A 20,666-nucleotide genomic window follows, 5' to 3' on the forward strand; every position below is an offset into this window, starting at 1 on the left:
AGACCACTTTTTATTACATCAAATTGTGTCACTCAGTACATCTGTGCAGGTTGCACAGGCTTCAATGTAAACTGCATAAATGATGATAAAATCTCTCAATAAAGCACTTCATTAGATTTCAAGGAGCATTATCTGAGGGGCAAGTCCCATTCTTCCCATTTGGGTGATAAGGAAACTGAGACCACAGAACACCTCAGAGAAATCACTTGTATTAGTCACCTCAGAGTCAAATGAAAAGAATTTGGCTTCTTAAGTCCTGCTCTAGAGGACAAAGTTTGATCTAATTAATCAAATATTACCCATAAAACAAACAAAGAAGCATGTGTTCCAGTAGAAGGCCCCATCATTCATCCCTCTATCACCATCACTGCTGCTCAGCATTATAGTGGGAACAAACAGAAGCACATAATCTTACAGCTGGTCTATTGTCAAAATGACACATTAGCACAAGGATTTACAGACATGTTTGCTTACGAAATAAAGGTCTGCATGTTCAGAAATGCAAACGTTTTCTCTGTACAGGAGCTACACGCCACAAAGAAAGCTGCTTCCTGAAAGCTGTGTAGAACTCAGGAACGTAGTTAGGGTATCTGTGACTATTACAGTTTGCTGCACCCCCCCTCCCCCCCCAAAAAAATAAAAATCAGAAACTACAGTAAATACACAGCTGCCAGTAAGTACAGACCACAGTGACAGGCTCATATAGCAGCTGCACCGAGGTCCTGAGCAACTCTTCAAAATAGTGGTAGAGCAGTGTCATGAAAAAGGAGAACTGGACACATTTAGTCTGCCTTTGTGCAAAAATCAACATTTGCCTTTCAGAGGCAAATACTGGCCCCAGTGAAGCCAGTGTTTTGCTAATGATGGAAACTGGGTCAGGATTTTAATTCACATTTTACTTCCAAATTTATTTCAAGAAAGATTTGCTCTGTGAAAAGTTGATTGAGGCAGGCAGATTTGCAGTTTCCTGCATCCACAGAACCAGCAGGAGAGCTTTTCTTAAAATCATGGTGCTTTGATTTTATTTTTTTGGTAGCTTAGGTGCTATGTTGTTTTGAAACCACATAAAGCTGAAGATGACGCCCATCGTCTTTGGGAGAGTCTCATCATAAGCAAACTTCATGGAGTCTTCTAAAGGTATTTCTACAACTTCAATCAGCTCTCCTTCTTCAGGCTGGCCACCTCCTTCACCAGTTCTCATCTGGTCTGTTACTTCCACATAAAATAACGTCTGCCTAGAACCTGTCACACCAACTCCAGACCTGAAAAAAGGCAGAGAAGAAACTTTGTTTTAGATAAAAAGAAGGTAGCTAGGAACTAAGAATGGAAACCTGTGTCCTTAACTTGTGTCACTAAGCAGCATCAAAATGCATGTTGCTACTCTCTGCTAATGTCATTTAGAACCTATAAATGCAAGTTCATTAATACGGAAATTGACTGTAACTTTCACACAGAAAGCCCAACACTTTTGAATACAGTTGCATATGAAATGGATCTGTCTTCAAATATATTCTGCAACTGTGGAAAAAATGTTAGTTTGGGAGAAAATAAAAAAAGTAGTTTTTGAATTGGTGAACTGCTGTTCTACATATACTGAAGTCAACAGAAGTTTTTCCAGCTGACCTTAGTGAGAACTGGACTGCACAATGACTTAGAGAGATTTACAAACAACAGAATGAAGCTCCTCAGTGTATCTGTATGCTATCATGCTACATTTGTTTGCTTGTTTTTACACAAATATTTAGATTCTTTACTCTTAAGAAGATTATGTCCATTCACAGCTGGAGTCCTCTACTCATGAACTGGATAGGTACAAGAACAGAAAGGCAGCCCGAGAGCCTCTATCCCTCCTGAACTTTAGCCTTGACCCAAATGGACCACTGTAAGCACGCATGTATCTCAAGTAATTCAGTCTCCCTGCTAAATTTGCTACAGTGGATTTAGTTGAGGATATTTCAGATTATGTCGTCTTTCTTCAGCTAGACTGCTTGCTGTGTATTATACTTCTTATTTGTTAATCTTCTATTCCCTTAGGACTATTTCATTTAGGTATTATTAAATAAGGGATAAGTACATAATCCACTCATTTGGTCCTTCCAAGAAAATACTCACATCGTCATCGCAACTTCTTCATTTCACATGATTACATGTGACTTTTCACATTGAATCTGGACCCAAAGTCCACTGAAACTATGAATGAGGCATTAGGGCAAGCTGAAAAATTAGCTTCCATATTATTATACATACAGAGGATTCTAAGATTTGTAGCACTGTTATGATCTTAGTAGATCCATACTTACCCACTCATTAGTCAACTAAATCTTTCAATTAATCCAGCATATATCACACCCCATAGCAGGAATGAATAATTTGTCTCTTAATTTTCTAAGAACACTGGCAATTATTTTGTTTGAAGAATTAATAATGATTATTGAAGTTGGTTTCTTACATCAATATACACTCTTTTTTTAAACACAGAATAGGGAGCGAACCTGTGAGTTCTTTTCCTAAAATTACTTCTGATACGTTCTGTGACTTTGGACAAGATGTTTCATCCCTCCAGGATCATTCCTGTATATCTAAGAAGAGAAACTTAAGCATCTTTGGCACTTCCAGGAACTTTGAAGGCTGCTATGCGCTTTCTTTCATTCTGGGCTCATCACTCTCTTTCAGTGCCAGTAGTGTTTTTCTTGATACACATTTTAACCAACAAAATGTGATGTACTAGGAGGCAGCAAGAGGCCAGAATAAGAGTTTTCCCTCTCTGTTCCACTTTCACCAAAGTACATGAGCTCCTTCCTCAGTCAATCTGATTCAGTATTTACTTTCCCTAAGGACCTCTTTTCTGCAACCGCTCTCCTTGGTATTTGTACGCTATTCTGACGACCAGCAGAGATAGTTTGCCACTAAAAGAGCCATCCAGGGCTGACTGTATCACCCACAGACTGTATATGCCACGGGCACCAGATCAAATGTCTTCTCAGGACTCCTTGTGCCACACTCCCTTTTCCCTTCTCTGCCGGGAAGAGTAATGCCGTTCACCAGCCGTGCTGCCATTCATCTCACCTCAACTGAAGATCCAACCAGCCGACAGCACAACACAAATGGAGCCTTTGAAAGCAGCAGGAGATGCGCACTGGGCCCAGCATGCTGGCTTAATCATTCTGATCTCATTATAAAAGTAAGGTAGATTCATCTTTCATCGAGTTGCTATCAGCAACCAGCTTGCAAAAGTTGGAATGTCATTTTTTATGCTCACATGCTATCAGTGCCCTTTCTGCCATGAGGATGGTGGCACACTTTACTAGATTCCCTTTGTGTTAAAATATAATATATTTTTCTTGGTATTATCACGCAATAATATATAATGTTAAAAAGCAACGCTGCAAATGAAATACTGATTAAGAGCAAAGAGATCTATTTCACAATCCATCACAGCTGGCTATTTAAGCTCTAGTCATTCAGTGAACAGTCTCCCTCAGCTTAGTCACCTGGATATCTGTCACTGACCCGTGTGCTACCCACTCCTCACTATTGTACCCATGTCCGTTGGAAGGAGCCTCACTGACAGAATGTATTTGCGATGGAATAGTAGATTGCTTGTTCAGTTTTTGTTCCCCCTTTTCCTTCTTCTTTTCTTGTGTGAGGAGGCAGAAAGGATTTTATTATTTGATCAACTAGAGATGCAGATCTGTTTTTCTCTATAAATAGTGATTGCTTGTTCTTCAATTGTTTCTGCAAGAATTGCATTTTTAGTAACTAAATAAATATAGGAAGCCTGGGGTTCAGGGATTGTTTTTTGGTAATTGATAATAAGAATAAAAAACCCCCACATTAATTAATACTGTAAAAATTGTAAGACAAAGAATGCAGCTCGCTAGTCTCCACAGGTACCATGAAAAAACACAGGACTATGCATAATATGTTTAATGTTCTGTTATTTCTGATGAGTGTCAAGTCTGAGCTTCATCTGGGGTGCCCCACCTGGAGAATGAAAATGATCCTAAATTGAGTATACCCTGTATCCATATCCACTTGATATTATGTAAAGATTATATACAAAAACATAGAGTCTTTATTTAAGAAGCCCTTCTATAAGAACATTCTGGCTTGATTATTTACAGCATAATCTCCTTCTACACCACCTGTGACCATTTACTTATGAGATAGCTGCAGTTGTGGAAATCACAGCAGTTCACTTTCCACACATCTTTTCTTTAAAGTAAAGGAAAACTGCTTCCCAAGGTGCTACACTGTAAGATTCAGTTTCTTGCCACTGTAGCTCAAATAGCATAGAGTGATTTCAATATGCTGATATTTCATTGTATTTACTCATATGATACTTCTAATAAATCAGTGTTTCTCTTCTTAGAAACTAAATACATGAGGAGTGGCTACTACACTGAATATACTTTAAAAAATGGAAACACTGGACATCAATGTCTTTCCTTTGTTATGATGCCCAAAGTTATGATATTTCTTCATGTATACCGGCATGTAATTTGCCACAGAAACCCAACAAAAAATTTGCAACAATACATATTCAAAGGAGGACATACCCACATATTCATTCTTTCTTATTTGATTACCTAACTTATCTTTCTCTAGTGCAACTCTGCTATGAGTTGTTCATTAAAAACTAATAAAAACTTCCAAATGACCTATAAATAAAATCAAAGAGAGCTGGTATTAATACTCACGTTGTTCTATTCTCCTCTTCCCTCCCCCCCACCAAATTTAACATTTGTAAGACTGCTTAGAATCCCCTCACTATTTATTGTCTACCTAAATGTCCATTTCAATGGTTTCAGAAAGAAGTTGAAAGATACAGGAATATACTTTAATTCATAAAAAAGGCAAGTTTCTTACTTTTCTTAATTTGATCTTTCTTTCTCTAAATGCTCTGGCTGACTATGCCAGTTGATCATTTTTGCATGGATCCACCTGGAATGCCCTTTACTAAATAAAACATTCTCCAAAATTGCTACCGCTGTCTTTCACAACATTTCCAGACTCTTAGATATTAATGTATCCTGCCTGTCTTTAGAAAATCATCCAAAAATCAATGCTATTGACATTTCATTTGTCTTAGTACTTTTGATTTTTACAGAAATCAAAAGTTAGCAGGTTCGTTGCTTTGAAGCTCTTCTGAGCCTCCATCTGGTTGAAGTAATAAGGTAATTTAACACATACCCTTGGAAAATGTGTATACATTTCAGTGATTTGGGGTACTGGGGCTGGAGGAGGAAGAGAGCAGAGAGGGAGAAGGTAGGTCTCACTGGTAAATAGGCAGCTATTAAGTTTTCAGTATGCCTTCAGGTTTATCTGTTGCTAGGAACTTCCTATGCTTTTGCACACTTACTTGCACTTTCCAAGTATGTTTAAGGAATTTTGCTATGCCTTTAATCACAGTTATATTTCTTTTTCTGCTACCTTTTTCCTCTATGCCAAGTCTGTGACATATGCTTTTCCTTGCCCTAGTATTTCACATTACAAATAAAATGCTTTTGCCATGGTCAGAAATGAGTCACCTATTAACAGATTACAGCTATATTCATTAGCTTTGCATCTGTGGAAATCGCAGGGGTCAGCACACCCGAACTGCAAGTGATGAGTTTCACCCTGGGAAAACCACCTTCCTGATAAAAGGTGTCTCCCCTTCCCAGTACAAGAGAGGCTTGGTCTGGGGGAGGACAAGCAGTGTCCGAACTCACAGCACCGGCCCACGGTGAGACTTCAGGCTTCAGTCTCACTCCATGGGTTTAGCACCATGTTGCCCAGACCAGGCATTTCATGGCTCTTACTGACCCAGACCTACTAAGCCTGGCTTGACCTAGCTGAGCGTTCCAGATGTATTTTGATGTGTCTGTATGGTGCTTGACTCTTATTTACCACTGTGGGACAAATGCAAATGATCTATACAAAACACAGCTCTGTTTTCCTCGTCTCTTTATCACAAGGATCAGTTTCCTCTGAGAAGTTTATAGCTGTTTCAATTAACAGCTACATGGCTGACAAATACTTTGTCAAGTCATTAGGGATTAAGCTCACAAACCCTGTAACTTCAACAGAGAGGTATTTTTAAAACCAAAAGTCTATTAGGACTAAACTTTTAGCGTTGCTTCAGAGACAGTTAGAAACCTCCATTATCTTTGACAACAGCAAGTCTAAGAATGTGAGCACGTCAAAGTAAGGATACCAAAGTGGTATGGTTTTCATCACAATAGTAACTTAAATATAAGTTTAACACATCAAAACAAGATAGTATGCTGCATTCCCATATTTCATTTTAAAGAAAACATTGAAACACTCTGATTAAATCATGCTAAGGCTTTCAAAGCTGTGGGAAACACACTTGTAGGCAACAGCATAGCAGAAAAGCAGTTTCTGCAGAATGACTGCAAAGTGCTTCTCTTCACCTCCTGCCCAGGGGTGGGACTGGCTGGCAGAATGAGGCTGTAACTGGAGTATTTTCTATCTACTTCCTTCTTAGACCAGTGAAAACACAAGAGAGAGACAGATTGTCACTCCAATATGTTTTGGAAACATGGCAATAGCAGCTATCACAAAGCCGTTGTTTAGCTCTTCCCTTTTATTAAATGCATGAGGAAATATATAGCAGATGAAATAGAGCTCACAAAATGGCACTTTTCATTTGTCATATCTAAGTTCATAAACATAAAGATACATTAAATTTTTTATCACAAGTGGATAACAGTTATCTTACTGCTTTTAAAAAAAAAAAGTTTAGTAGTGCCTAAAAGCCACAAGTGAGATTGAGTCCACTTTATATGTTTGCTGATGTTCAGTAACAGTGAGTTTCTTCTTCAAACTGAGTGTGTGAGCACATGTGCGTGTAAGCACATGTGCATGTATGCACGCGTGCACATTTGTAAGCAGGGTTGGAATTCAAAGCACATACTCAAGATTAGCTTTGCCTTCTTCTCATGTCTGGATGCTCATCTATGCCAACCAATTATTACATTCATGATTATTACATTCATAAATATTACATTTTTAATTTGAAGGAAGAAACATGTATGAGAAAACAAACAATATCTTATACTCTACTCCTCTGCTGCAATGTGGGGAACAAATAAATTGACTTACCATTGTGAAGACTTACTAGTTTAACTCAGTTTTCTGATAGACAGCAATTAAAAGCTAAATTTCCCATCGTTTCTTAATATTTAACAAACATAAAATCTATAAATAATCGACATTTACCTGTTCGTATCAACACAGAAATACATTTTTTGGTTTTAATCTGACATAGTTAATCTGAAAATTCCTAAATGCAATATACCCTTTTATAAGATGTAAGCCATCTGGATGCAGAATTTGGGTATATAGTGTATACATAATTCATGTTTACAAATAAATGCAACACAAATCTCTGTTAGTTATGCTGAAATCAAGATCTATTTAGGCATGCAACATGTAAACTGATGAACAGTGACATGCAGTTCCTATTGCCACTTCTTAGGACCTTTGTACAGTTCTGACATTATAAGCAGCAGGTGCAGGAAAAAAGCAGAGAAGTAATTAACATAAAATTATATTACATTATGCCATCACCCAACAGGTGTACTAGCAGGTGATCTTTCTAATTATAACACACTCCAACATTTTCAAGGCTATTATTCTTTCTACATAATAACCTGTGAATACAAACCATTTTTACCTCATTGCACAGAGACTAATAGCCATAGCACAGTAATTGGAACATCCAATATTAATTCTGTGAATGCTCTTCTTTGTTGTATACTTTTGGAAAAAAATCAAATGCAGGAAGATTAAAGTAAGTACCTATGTTAATATAGTTAGGCCCTTAAACTAATCCATCTGATTTTTTTGCAGCGAGGCTGAGAACCTGCAGCTCCTATTGTATCCAATTGATAGCCAAGAGTTTATTACAACCCCTGGGAGAAAATAAGATGGAATGAAGGGAAAAGGAATTTGAACCAGAAGCTCTGGTTCAACTTTATCCTGATGCTCTGAGGTGTTATTTGAGTCCAACTAATTTTATAAATATTCTTCAAGAAGATCAACATTTTCAAGAACTAGAAGAAAATACTGTAAGTTGCAATGGCAATAATAACATCTTTAACAACAACAACAACAAATCTCCCTGCCCCTGTCTTTTAAGGAAACAAGTCTCAAGGAGGATAGCTGGAAGTACTTCAACCTAAGAAACTAACTTGCAGCTGAATTTCACATGGGATTCAAACTGAAAACTGCTGGGATACCATGACAGATAGAAAAATTGTTATATCTAATATATGAGTAAGTCCAAAGTCATCCACTCACAAAATTTTGCATTTAGAGAAAAAACATCCCCAAACTGGAGGGAAGCTCACACATTTCTTTCAGAGCTTTTAAAAATGAACAATTTAACTGGCAACCATTTTCATGAAGCCTCAGTTTACAACTGTACTACTATAGTATTAGTTTCATTTTGTTATTGAGCTAAATGGTTCCTTTACACCCATCGCATCTACCATCTATGCTATTTTTGACTGAGGCCATACGTATAGTTGATGAGAACTCAACATACCAGTAGGCATCAAAACTTTCAAGAAGCCTCCAGAAATGGATTAGCTGCTGCCAGAATAGAGAACAAACTTTTTGTAATACCAAAATGAGGTTACTTATTGTACGCAAGCACAAAAATAGCAATTTGTGTAGCCCCGATGAGAAGAGGAAACTCACCACACAAGTTGCAAACAATACAGATTTTTTTTTCAGAATGATTCCTGCCTCTATCTACACAGCAAAATGAACCACTTACATTTAAATTCACCTTCTGGCTGGCATTTTTCTATAGTAGGAACAGATACTTCTGATTCTTCAAAGTGTGATTCATCTGACCTCCTCCAGTCAAGTCCCTCTTAATATGTTTGTCTTCGTCGTTATCTACCCCCAATCCAGCCTCCTTCATTCACCCATGCCATACTGTCCTCCTGCTGCTTGGAACAGCTTGTTCCAAGGACTCTCACTCAACTAGCATAGAACCCAGCTCCTGGCTTCTTTCCTGGTTTTTCATTGACTCCAAAGCAACTCTGTGGATCATTCAAGGTAAGTAAGTCTGAGATCTGCTTAATGCAGTGCCTGACTTCTACCTGATGAGTATCATGTCACAGGAGCAGTATTGTAGTTAATCTTTTCCAGTTAGCTGAGAAACATAAAAAAAAATTCTCCCCAAAACCACTGCTGCAAGCCCTGATAATAAATGAGAAAAAAAAAAGCTATCTTCAGATTACCTCCAGTCTTTACTGCTTCCACTGCTTGAGAACAAAGTTCTGCTTGAATACAGTCTAAGTACTTTCCTCATTTTGTTAAAGAGAATTCTTCTCCACCACAATGAACATACTTTCCCCAAGCCCATCTAGTTCTCAGCCCATGTTTTTTCTCTACATTGTTCTTTCATCTCTTCTTCCTCTTTTTCTACTCAAGGGTTTTCTATTCCATTTTTCCCCCTAGGCTAAGTTCCCCGTATGCGTTGTCCATGCCCTCCCCTCTTAATCCATTAGCCGCAGAACTGTACTGACCTGCCTAGCCAAAACCATTTCTCCCTTTAAATTTGATTTATCTTCTGCTTTCCATGTCCTTCTGTCAGGTCTAGCTCAAGTCCTGCTTTTATTCCAGTCAGTCAATTTTCCTCTCATAACCATGATTCCGGAAAGGGGTGTCATTGGGAATAGAAGACAACTTCTTGCTTTCAGACCAAAGGGTATGACGACACAGAAACCCATATTTGTATGAAAGCCTTTTCACCGTGCACACAACTCTGTGCGTTTTTATCTACAAAAAATCTAATAGACTTAACTCAGTAATTATTAATAACAGTTATCTAAATATTTTAACGCGGTTTTATTTGCATCAAGAAAGGAAAAACAGCTAATGTTTGTCAGGAATATACCAAGTGCAATCAAACAAGTATCAGCTGTAATAGAGTAAGAGGTCTTGTGGATCGGGGCAGCAACACAAACGATGTAACTTCAGTTCATCAAGGCTTTGAATGCTATCTAATGTGACAGTTTCATTAAGAAGTTAGGAGATCATGATATACTTAGAAATCAAAGAAACTGTGAAATAGGTGAAAAACTAGTATGAGAATGATACTCATGGAATGGATATCACTGTCAAATTGGAAATACAAATGAAATAGGATTCCACTGGGGACCATCCTCCATTCAATATAATTCAATATTTTGTTTTAGAACTTGTATGTTGAAATACAGACTGCAGGTAGCAAAGCTGAGATAGATTATTTATAAGAAGCTAGAGATTAGTATTAGAATTCAAAATCATCCCAACAACTTGGAGAAATGGTCTGAAAAAATAGGATGCAATTCAGTAAAGGCAAGTTCAAAGCTCTGTGTTCAGGCAGCAATAATGAACAGCACAAATACAGACAGGAGGTGAATGACAGTGCAGTACTGCTGCAGAAAATAGTTTTGAGACAGGGGCCCGTAAGTCAACAACATAATGCCACTGCAAAAAAGGCAGTCATACTATAGCATATAAACAAAATCATCTGCAAGACTAGGGAAATAATGCTTCCACTCTATCTGACACTGGTAAAGCCACCACAAAAATACTGTGCTCCACTTCGGGCACTATGTTGTTAAGAAATATGCAGACCAGATGGAGAGAAGGCAGAGGACAGAATACGGAATGATCAGACATCTAGAAAACATGGTCTAAAGAAAAATCTTAAATCAACTACGACAGTTTTGCATAGGCAAAAATAAAATAAAGGGGAGACATGTTCAAACAAATACATGTAAGGAGCAGAAGTACTTCATGTCCACTGGGAACGGGGTAGTAAGTCTCAGACTTGAAGTACAGAAGGGAAATTTAGGCAAGACAGAAGGAAAAACTTGCTCATGGTACAGATAGTTAAGACACTTCAGATAGATAGAATGCTGAAACCCTCCAAGAGAGGCTGTGAAATGATGAGATTTTAGAGAAAGCACAGATGCACATTTTTCAGAAGTGATTTAAATCCAGCTGAGCCTGATCTTTGGAAGAGGAGCAATCTAGAGGAGATCCTCCCAAATTTCCTTCCAATTCTGTTTTCTAAGGCTTCTTTCTGACCTGATGCACTGGATCAATAAATAATATAGAGCAACTATTACAGAGATCACTGGGATTGCAGGTAACAGTAGACGCGCATGATATATTGTAATTATTTATGGCATGCATATGCATTAATGTAACGCTTTATGTCAATGCTCTGTATTGACAGTCACAGCAGGAAACACCAGCATAAACCATTTGGAAAAACCTGTTACACTTAGAAAAAGCCCAGAAATTCTTATATTTAATATAGCGATTACAGAAAAAATGTCCTTCGCAGACCATAGGGGAACTAATTACTTCCTGTCTTTGCATGAAATCCTCAAGGATCAGACAGATATGCCAGTCTTTGGCTGAAGAAAGAAGAACAGGACACTCCTACTAGGAAGACCATAACATTTAGAATAAAATTGTAATACAGAGCACAGGAAGTCCAACAAAAGAAACTAAAATACCATCTTTGAGGCTTCAATCTTTCATATTAATCTAAAGAAGTAAATACTATACAGGCCCTTCTGACTTCAGCATGGATCTCCATGGGCAGAAATCTGTGCCCACATAGACAAAGCAGGATCGGGGGTTAATATATTAAGTGGCCTTTGCATGGGTCTCAACAGAGAAAACTCCAATTGTATACTCTCCTCACAAGTCAATGCAATTAAAAAAAAAAAAAGGCAACTGAAAGAACAACCAGGTGTAAGATACAAAGACACTCATCAACCAAAAAAGATAAGGTGTTTTAGCCAGGTGTAAATCGTTACTGCTGAGTCAAACTTCTACACTGAAGCTACAAACTTCTACAGCTACAGAAATTATATTCTACTTTTCCTATTTTGTGTTGGTATACACATACATGCGTATATACATGTATGTATGTATGTATGTATCTGCATGCTACAGTGTGCCAGCGTCACCCAATCTATGAAATTCTATAGACAGCTTTTGCTCATAAATCTAGAAGGCACTTTTTCTTTCAGTAGAACAAACCCTTAATCTAGTTTCAAGGAGTTGTAAAAGACAGCTCCTGTGATTCACCCCCTCCCCTCAACAGAAGCACTGCTTGTTAATCCAGCAGGAAATAACATTTGCCAGGATTGACAGCTGTGGATTTGTATTCAATTCCCAAATTAAAAACCAATGACAGGGCCTAGTTCAATGGCGATATCAAGCAAAATAAAGAAAGTAAAAAACCTGCTGCTTTCTCTGTAAAATACAAACATAAATACATTTTGGATAACAATACTAAAAGCTGGGAAGGAGATATAATGGGATTAAAGCTGTGTGCAAAATTTCCTCTGAGGGTTTTTTGTTTGGTTGGTTTTTTTCCCCTACAACAACTCACATTTTGTATTCTTCCTCTTACATATTAAGTTTTCCTCTTACTCCTCATAATTGTTTTAAAACATGTTAAAATCTGTTTCAGTAACTATCTGAAACCCTGCAAAAAATATAATGTAAAAATTTTCATAGTGAAATCAGCAAAATCTTCACATATAACATTCATTATTGTCAAATTCAAAGAAGGCTTCATTACAACCCAAATGTTATGAAGAGACCTAATGGCACAGGTTCTCATACTTCTGCAAAATTGTGTTAATGGTAAATCAGAGTCCATCTTGGGCAGCTTCTATTGTTAATCAGAATAATAAGAATCAGAGATGGAAAATGCCTGACACAGTAAAGATGGGCTGTTTTCTAGTGCTGTTACAAACTCCTCTGAAGGGCCCAATGCAACTTTTCCCAGTTCTAATAGTCTTTGGAATAAATCACAATAGTATCATTCTTACTGGGAATTCAATCCCGTAATTATGAGTTTATAATTCCTTAAGTCTCTGTAAATACTCCTCTCACTTGCTGAAAATTACACATTTCATATACTTTCAGATGTCCATGTTCCTCCAACACACTGCTTTAATATGGGAAAAGGGAACATAAATTTACATTCAAGCCACTCCAGCAATCTGTGAAACAACAAAATGCAAAGTGTTCTAACTTACTGCTATTTACCTGTAAGAAGTGATCCTCCGTAGGTCTGTAACGGGAACACGATAGCCACACTCTTCTAAGACTTCCCCGCATGCAATTTCTTCTAAAGAAAGGTCTGGTTTGTCTACAATGCCAGCACAGAGTTCATAGGTCACTCCTACCACCGCAGGTAAGGGATCCTCTAGATGAGAGAAGCTTTCCTTCTGATTCTGAAACACTTCAGGATGATGCCTTTCTACTTCACACATGTAAACAGCTTAAAAAAAAAAACAAACCACAAAAGAAACAAGGGGGGGTGAGGAGGTGGGAGGGTGTTAGGGTGTTCGTTCATTCGTATGAAAGAGAAAGAAAGATGGTGCACAAATTTTGCCTGGAAATTTATAACCATCAGAGTACTTGAGAGTAACAAGGAAATCAGTCGTGTTATCTGTTAAAATTATGACACACTGAAATTGGAATTTTAGAGAATAAAGGTTCTCTTGCCATTTCTTTAAAATTATTCTTTAAGTCTATCTGTGCTTACATCATTTGGAATTAATTCATGCATACCTTAAAATAAATAAAAATTAAAAAAGGAGGCAGTTCATCCAAGAAGTCTAAGTCCCAGAAGCACCATACAGCTTCCATTTGTTGGGCAATGTGGCTATCAGGATTTAATTTAAACTATGCAGTTATCTTGCAGGAAAGTTGGGTTGCACATTATGTACCATGTGCACAACGATGAGTCTTTCAGCCTGTCAACTCAGCTGTTATTTAGAAAGGGTATGAAAAGCATGTATGTTTGTTTGAAAAAAAAATAAATCCTCTTTTGAACATATAGTTCCTTGCACAGATTCCTGTGTGGAGTCTGAAAAAGACTTCTTGAATTAATCTACAAACAGCTGCCACTGTAATGCCCTCCTAAAGAAAGTGCAAATGCCAGATTTTAGTCCTTATTTAAGCAAAACCTCTCACTGATGTCAATAGAAATTTTTTCTGAGTGAGAACTGCAGGACTGGATGTTACAAAGAATCACTACTGACAATTCCAGATCATTTTAACTTTAACTTACAGATATAATCCCACTTGTTTCTTTAAATTTCCTCATGTCTATCCCCTTGCTTTTCATGAAAGGTTACCATGAGGTTGTTATAAAACAACCTGAATAAAACTATTTTAAAATTTGAACTTATTTTTAATCCATTAAAATATTCTACATGCATATTTCATATACACATAACATGGTTTTCAGATGAGCTTATCTTTTATATCCCATTCTAAATCTTGCAGAACTGGTCTATAAAAGAGGTCAAGTTTAGTGGACAACCTTTTGTTTTTCCAGTTACTGGATTTAGTTTATTATTTCTTAAAACTGTGATATACAAGGTCTCTAGAGAAATGTTGTTGCATAAAAGTAAAGTACCACAGTGACTTCTCAAGCACATGGTCTCTGAGGAAGAGTCTACACCCCAGAAATCTGTGCCTAGGCTCCTTCTGCAATGCTTCTTGTGATGCCTCAGAAGTGTAGTATAACAAGATCAGCACTTGAAAGGGACATGTCTAGATCAGTCTATTGTCCAAAACTTAATCTTTCTCCAGAAGTTAAAACTTTCAAAGCTGTTTGTAGTAGGTACAGCTAGGCCTTTGAGATTCAAACAGTGAAGGAAAGGAGGCACCACTTCTTAACTTGAAAGACATGACTAGAGCTCAGTTTTCTTTTTAAAATGCAGCATGAAGGCAGCAAAAAAAATATTCCATGCAGACTTTGAGGGACAGATCCTTGAAGGGTGCCTATTGTCATTATTCCAAAAGCTTCTAAAAGCTACGACAATTATCATAAATGGCAACTACCTCCAAGATCTTTCTGATGAGCCAAATACTCTTCAGGTCTTATTGCCTTTTCAGTATTGACGTCCGTATCAGTAAATACAAAAAGGAACAACACATGCATCCTACTAAAGGACTTGGGCATCAAAACAGGATGCAAGTAAGAGTACAGAATGTGATTAAAATAACTCTCTGTTACAGGTCTGGTAAATCCCCGAAACCCATCCTGTCATTCCAGCAGGCACCTGCTGTTCTCCTTCTCCCTCAGCACAACTGGGCTCCACGTAGATCAAAACCTACGTTCCCAGAAGGACCTAATCCAGCAGTCCACTTCAGAGCCAAGACCTGCAATATGCCAACACTTAAAGCCCAGTAACAGGTTTTCTCTGTAGATAAGGAAGAAGCAGTACCAGCCACTTCTGTAAGAGTGTCCGAGTATTAGAGCATTCACCAAGGAGTCAGAGTATGAATTCAGTATCACCAGGCTCGCAAAGGTTCAAACTCAATTCATCTCTCCTAGATAAGCAAAGCCTAGAAAACCAAGCTGCCTGCTAATATCAGGGAACAGAGGAGTCCCCCATACCTCTCCTGAAGGTGCAAAGTTGACTGCACAAGTGATGCGCCAGGGGAGATCAAGTACTGGATGGAAAAGTAGTCAGTGGCCTATTGACTAGGGCACACTCTTTGGAGGGAAACCTGTGACTCTCCTCTTCCTCATCACAGGTTGTCAGCTTATCGCAAATGCACAAAGAGTTTGGAGAGCAGAAACTAGAAGCGAGCTCAGCTCCCAGCACAGTCACCCACCCACTAGTCCCATGTCCGACTGCTCTCTTGTCTTCCGATGGCTTATGCTACTTTGGTCAGAAACTGTCACTTCACCATTACTGGGCAGCCTCCTCCATCATCAGATGGACACATGCAATGAGCACAGTGAGGACTCAAAACAACCATCTAGTGCTCATTAAACATCTTGAGTAATTATCTCGGAGCCACTCAGCGATAAGAAGTCTCAGAGTGGAAACTCCAGTAGAATTGACGTACTTGCCTTCCTTTCTGCAAAGCTGGGACAAAGGATAGATGGCTCAACCAAAGGCATCAAACAAGATCATAACTGTTGTCAAAGCAGCCTTGTTAGATGACTCTAACAAGTCATAATAACATATTATAACAATAATATTATAATATTATAACAATAATAACATATTATGTTATTGTATTTGAAAACGTGTGGTCACCTGACTACCAAAATGAGCATTGCCCCAGACCTTTGCCAATCAGTCATGGGTGAGGAACTACCATGGAAACTACTGAGATATATGTGTAACTTTTTTCTCTCTGCTCCCTCCAAATATGTGATTTGATGATCAAAACGATCTAGGTCCACAGTACACTGAAAAATACGGTCCTGTCTGCCTCGCCCCAGCTGTGTGCTCCTGCCACCCCTCAAGCCAGCATGAACTCTTTCAGCCCAGTCCGATAAGCTGGCTAAGCCTCAAAATTTTCTGTCTGCAGCCATGTAAAACCTCTGCTGTGCCTGCATAAGGGCTGGTGCTGCCAAAGGGAATGGGGTGGGAATGTACATACAGGGAGGGATGACTGCCTTTACAAGCAGCGCAGACTTCAGTGGGAAAACCTGATTGTGACACCACACCCTATGGAAAGGCAAGCACATATGTCAACCAGCACACGTGCAGGGGACTTGCCTGGCGAGTGAGTGGCAGCTGTTTGCTCACAAGTAATGAGCTATCGCCTTCCTGGTGGGACCCCGATAGGAGCTAGCAATGAGTAAAGTCTCAGCCTTTATTTTTGCTTTGTGGAACAGGCACCAAGGCAGACCATAACCATGAAATGCAAATATAATTATAGTGATGTGAGTAATGTCAGGGCATGGTTGCGATCACCGAACTGCTATGGGGTGTCTGACTGACCCCTGTGCCCAAGGTCAGGTTTCTGAGCAGCTCCAGCCTCTGGAACAGTTTAACTCCAAGAACAGTCCAGTCTTTTGAGGCAGATTTGAGACTTCCATATGGATGATGTAATGAACATGTCACTGTTCAGTACATACACATATATATATATATGCACATATATGAAGACTTCTGCCTAAGATTGCCTCAAAAAGAGCAACAGCTGTATGAGCCATTTTATTCGGCTGGCAAATAAAAGACATTGCATTATTGATAAAACAAATAAACAAACACTTTCTCTTTATAATAGTCAATATAGTGCTTCATGAGAAGTATGCACTGTCAGTATAACAGTGCTGCACAACACTGAACAGCCTGTCAATCACTGTCAGTAAGAAAGGACAGCATGACACCACCCTAGAAAGTTTCCTATAAAGTCTACCATGAACAGTCTTGAAACGGTCTCTTAGCAACAGTCAGTGAAATATCTTGTGATTTTTTTTAATTAACATGCAGAGAATATGCTTTTCATTTTTAACTTCCAGAAAGTAAATATTGCTTTGAATCAAAATAACTGATACAAAAACTCAGAAAAAAAAATAGTATATTAACCTAAATTTATAATAATAACTGGTAAAATGAAGCTGTCCAAATACTGATGAAAAAGCATACAGTCCTGAATTTCCCTCACTTTAAATTCCCAAGTGTACAATGCACAATAACACATTAAAAAAAAAAGGAATATTTAAGACAAAAAAAAAAAAAGAAGAAATATTGTGCTTCTGCACAGAAGCTGCCTAGTATGTACTAGATAGGTCAAGAAGGAACTTCAAATAAAAGCAATCTATTGCATGATCATTGTAGAGCTGTTTGCAATTTCATCCAAAAGAGGACAATGACTAGCCCAAAAGCAGTATGTAAGGCTACCCTGATCATTCGTTTCATCTGTAATGGAAATTTCCCTGGTTAGAAATTCTGACCAACTGAAAAGGGTGCGCTATCATACAAAGAAACAGAATATAGAACAAAGATTTTATCACCACAGATGCACCAACTTTTAACAGCTAAAGCCTTAAAAGCTTGCTTCACTAGAGAGCAAAAGTAAATCTAAAAAAAGAGGATTACCTGGGCGGAACTGCTTCACCACAACAAAGCACTGCCGAGAAGTATTAAAGATCAGGACTGACACACTGAGGAAGAAGATAAAAAACAAAAGATCAATGTTTTATGAAGGATTACTGCAGAACTATTAAACTTACAGCTTGTGAATTTAATTTTAACTACATAAATACATAGAAGATTTATTACTAAAGCCACAATGCAACAAGATCCTTGACCAAAATCCATCAAGAATGATAGATAATGGGTTGTGTTCACAAAGCTCATGAGAATTTATCCAAAATTAAGCCACTTTTGTCTCCTGCCATGCAAAGTAAGCCACCAATCAGTTCCTTCTCTCCAACAGAAAAAAAGAGAAGTCCAACTCTAGGATAGCAATAACAAGAAAAAAAATAATCCTTAAAAATGAAAACATTTTCTTCCCTTATATCAGTCCCAGATTAGCATAGTCTAACTCTTAGGCACAGTCTAGTCTCATTCAGAGCCAGAGACTTCTATATATGCACAGAGCATCTCCCATCTGTGGCTACTTGCTGAGCTTGGGCCTTAGAACAGACACTACCAAAGCCCAATTTTGTCCAAATTTAAACCAGCAGCAGTTTTAAGTGCTACCACATTCAATGGTTTAAAAGTCACACTCTAATCTTTCCCCATTCCCTTTGGTTGTTTGAAATACATGTCACAGGGAAACCTGACTGGCTGAGTATTTGGAGATGCTCTGAAAGTGTGGAGTACTGATGTTCTCTGCTCACTAAAATAACTCTCAGATCTTACTAGTTAAAAAAAATGCAGACAAAAGTCTCTCTCCTTAGTTGATAGCCTATTAAACCCTGCAAAAACAAGTGTATATTTTGCTCATTACCATGGTAGCATTCTTTCATTTGTTATGCCTCACTGTATGCAATTAGAAAGTTAATTCATTATTCTATGAATTCTACAATAGATTAGACTAACAATGGCATATTTACAGAGTTGAGTCAAACTTTCAACTTTCCTTGTAAAAGAGCTGTATATTTATTTTCACTATTTGATTTAATAATGAGGTCTCAAGCTGCCAGAGAAACTGTGATTTGATGATTATTAAAAATAATGTTAATGTTTATTATACTAATATATAAAAACCAACACAGAAGGGAGAAGTCCAGATATTAACATTTATATTCATGGTTGCTATTCTCAAAGACCCGTACTGCATATTGATGGGTTCCTGCCCCAGGAAATGTCATTTGCAGGCAATTTTAAAGCAAAGGTTGTAGCCTTCAGAGAGACTAGAGAAGAATATTCACTCTGTTTACTGGCACGGGCATTCTTTCTGACCTAACACTAGACTATCTGGGAGTTATAGTGTAGTTTGCTATAAGAAATGAAGTTAAACCACAGTCTACAATGTTCTTAAGTTTACTTAAGTATTATTCTTTGATCTTTTTTTTTCCCCCCTTTGCATGACTGTTCCTCTCCCTAAAGTGATACTGTCTGAGGGTAGACATTGCACTAAATAAAAGGGGAAAATGAAATACTGCTACTGAACCTTTTGGGGTTTGTCCATGGGTCTAAGGATCCGCACTGCCTGAAATTGGAGACAACAGCAGTCTAAAGCTGAGGTTAAAGAGAACAGTAGAGACTTCCTGAAGCATATGGTTGCCCTTTAACTTTCTTTACATCCACCACCCTAGGCCCAGTCTTTCACTTGGCTTGCCTTCTTCAGCATGTCTCATTAAATAACTCATACCAACTCATTAAAAATGGCTCAGCTATTAGACATTATTTTTTCCTAAGAGTCAATCACTTGAGATTTTTATGGAACAGATGGGAAAATTAAAAACAATCTGTCAGAATTAAGGAACAAGATCAAATTAAGCTGGAAAGGAGTAGCAGCAAGTTATTACAATTGTCTGCTTCTCACACCATCTTGAGATGAGAGGGTACAGAAATGGCACAAATCTGTAGAATTTTCTATTTAATTACGTCTAATTTTCTGAGAGACTGACAAACAATTTTGAACATAAATTTACATTTTTTAACAAACCACAACACACAAGTTCTAGTATTTCTTGTCAGAGTTGGAGAGTCATGGAGGAGAAAGTTCAGAATTACACCTTCTTAGGAAGAATGTGACATTACGAATGCCATTTTCTATTTCTTGTTCCACAAGAAACAATATAACATGAAATATTTCCACAGGTCACTAGGCCTGGAACTTCTGAAAATCCATTTGAATCTGCATTCAGTACTGTTATTTGAGTATTACAGAAAGTTAGGGCAAGACTGTTCAACTGATCTAAGTCGAAGATCCCCTCAGCCACTGCTTTCCATGGGTCTCCTTATTGCTGCAACGGCCCAGATATGTGGGTTCAGCTGTTTGGTCTGGCCTATAAGATAAGGGGAGTATTTATCGTCTGGAGTTTTAAATCATCATACAAAGAATTCACTACAAAATTATTTCGAGATTACTATTTTTACAGATGATACGGGCTACCAAAAAGGACTACTACAAAAGCAGAGGTGCAAATACATCTTTCAGTGGTATCCTACCACAGGATATTACAAACATATTTGATGTTTCAAGGCAATTCCCTTTAAAATGCTACAACCAATCCTATTTTAGAATATTATATATGCATCTATAAAATTTAAAGTGCTCAATAAAGAATAAACATATAGAATAAAAAATTAAAACATTCACAATGACATTTGGGAACATCTCCACAAATAAAGAATACAGAAGATAAACAAGGCCCAAGATGTGCGTTATCAGAGAAAAAT

The 20,666-nt window shown here is 37.8% G+C and overlaps 1 protein-coding gene across 1 annotated transcript in view; it reads right to left on the reverse strand.

Moving 5' to 3' along the window:
* Positions 1-1,021: 1,021 nt before the first annotated feature.
* The window catches only part of NUDT14 (nudix (nucleoside diphosphate linked moiety X)-type motif 14), a 61,448-nt gene continuing 41,803 nt past the window's right edge, over positions 1,022-20,666 (reverse strand). Inside the window, exons 3-5 of the mRNA XM_010584130.1 lie at positions 17,910-17,974; positions 13,093-13,327; positions 1,022-1,262 (exon numbers count right to left, since the gene is read on the reverse strand). Coding sequence (XP_010582432.1) covers positions 1,022-1,262; positions 13,093-13,327; positions 17,910-17,974 — 541 coding nt within the window. The remainder of the gene's footprint in view (positions 1,263-13,092; positions 13,328-17,909; positions 17,975-20,666) is intronic.

The sequence above is a fragment of the Haliaeetus leucocephalus genome, unplaced genomic scaffold, assembly GCF_000737465.1.
Source record: "Haliaeetus leucocephalus isolate CR32 unplaced genomic scaffold, Haliaeetus_leucocephalus-4.0 Scaffold944, whole genome shotgun sequence".
Lineage (NCBI taxonomy): Eukaryota > Metazoa > Chordata > Aves > Accipitriformes > Accipitridae > Haliaeetus > Haliaeetus leucocephalus.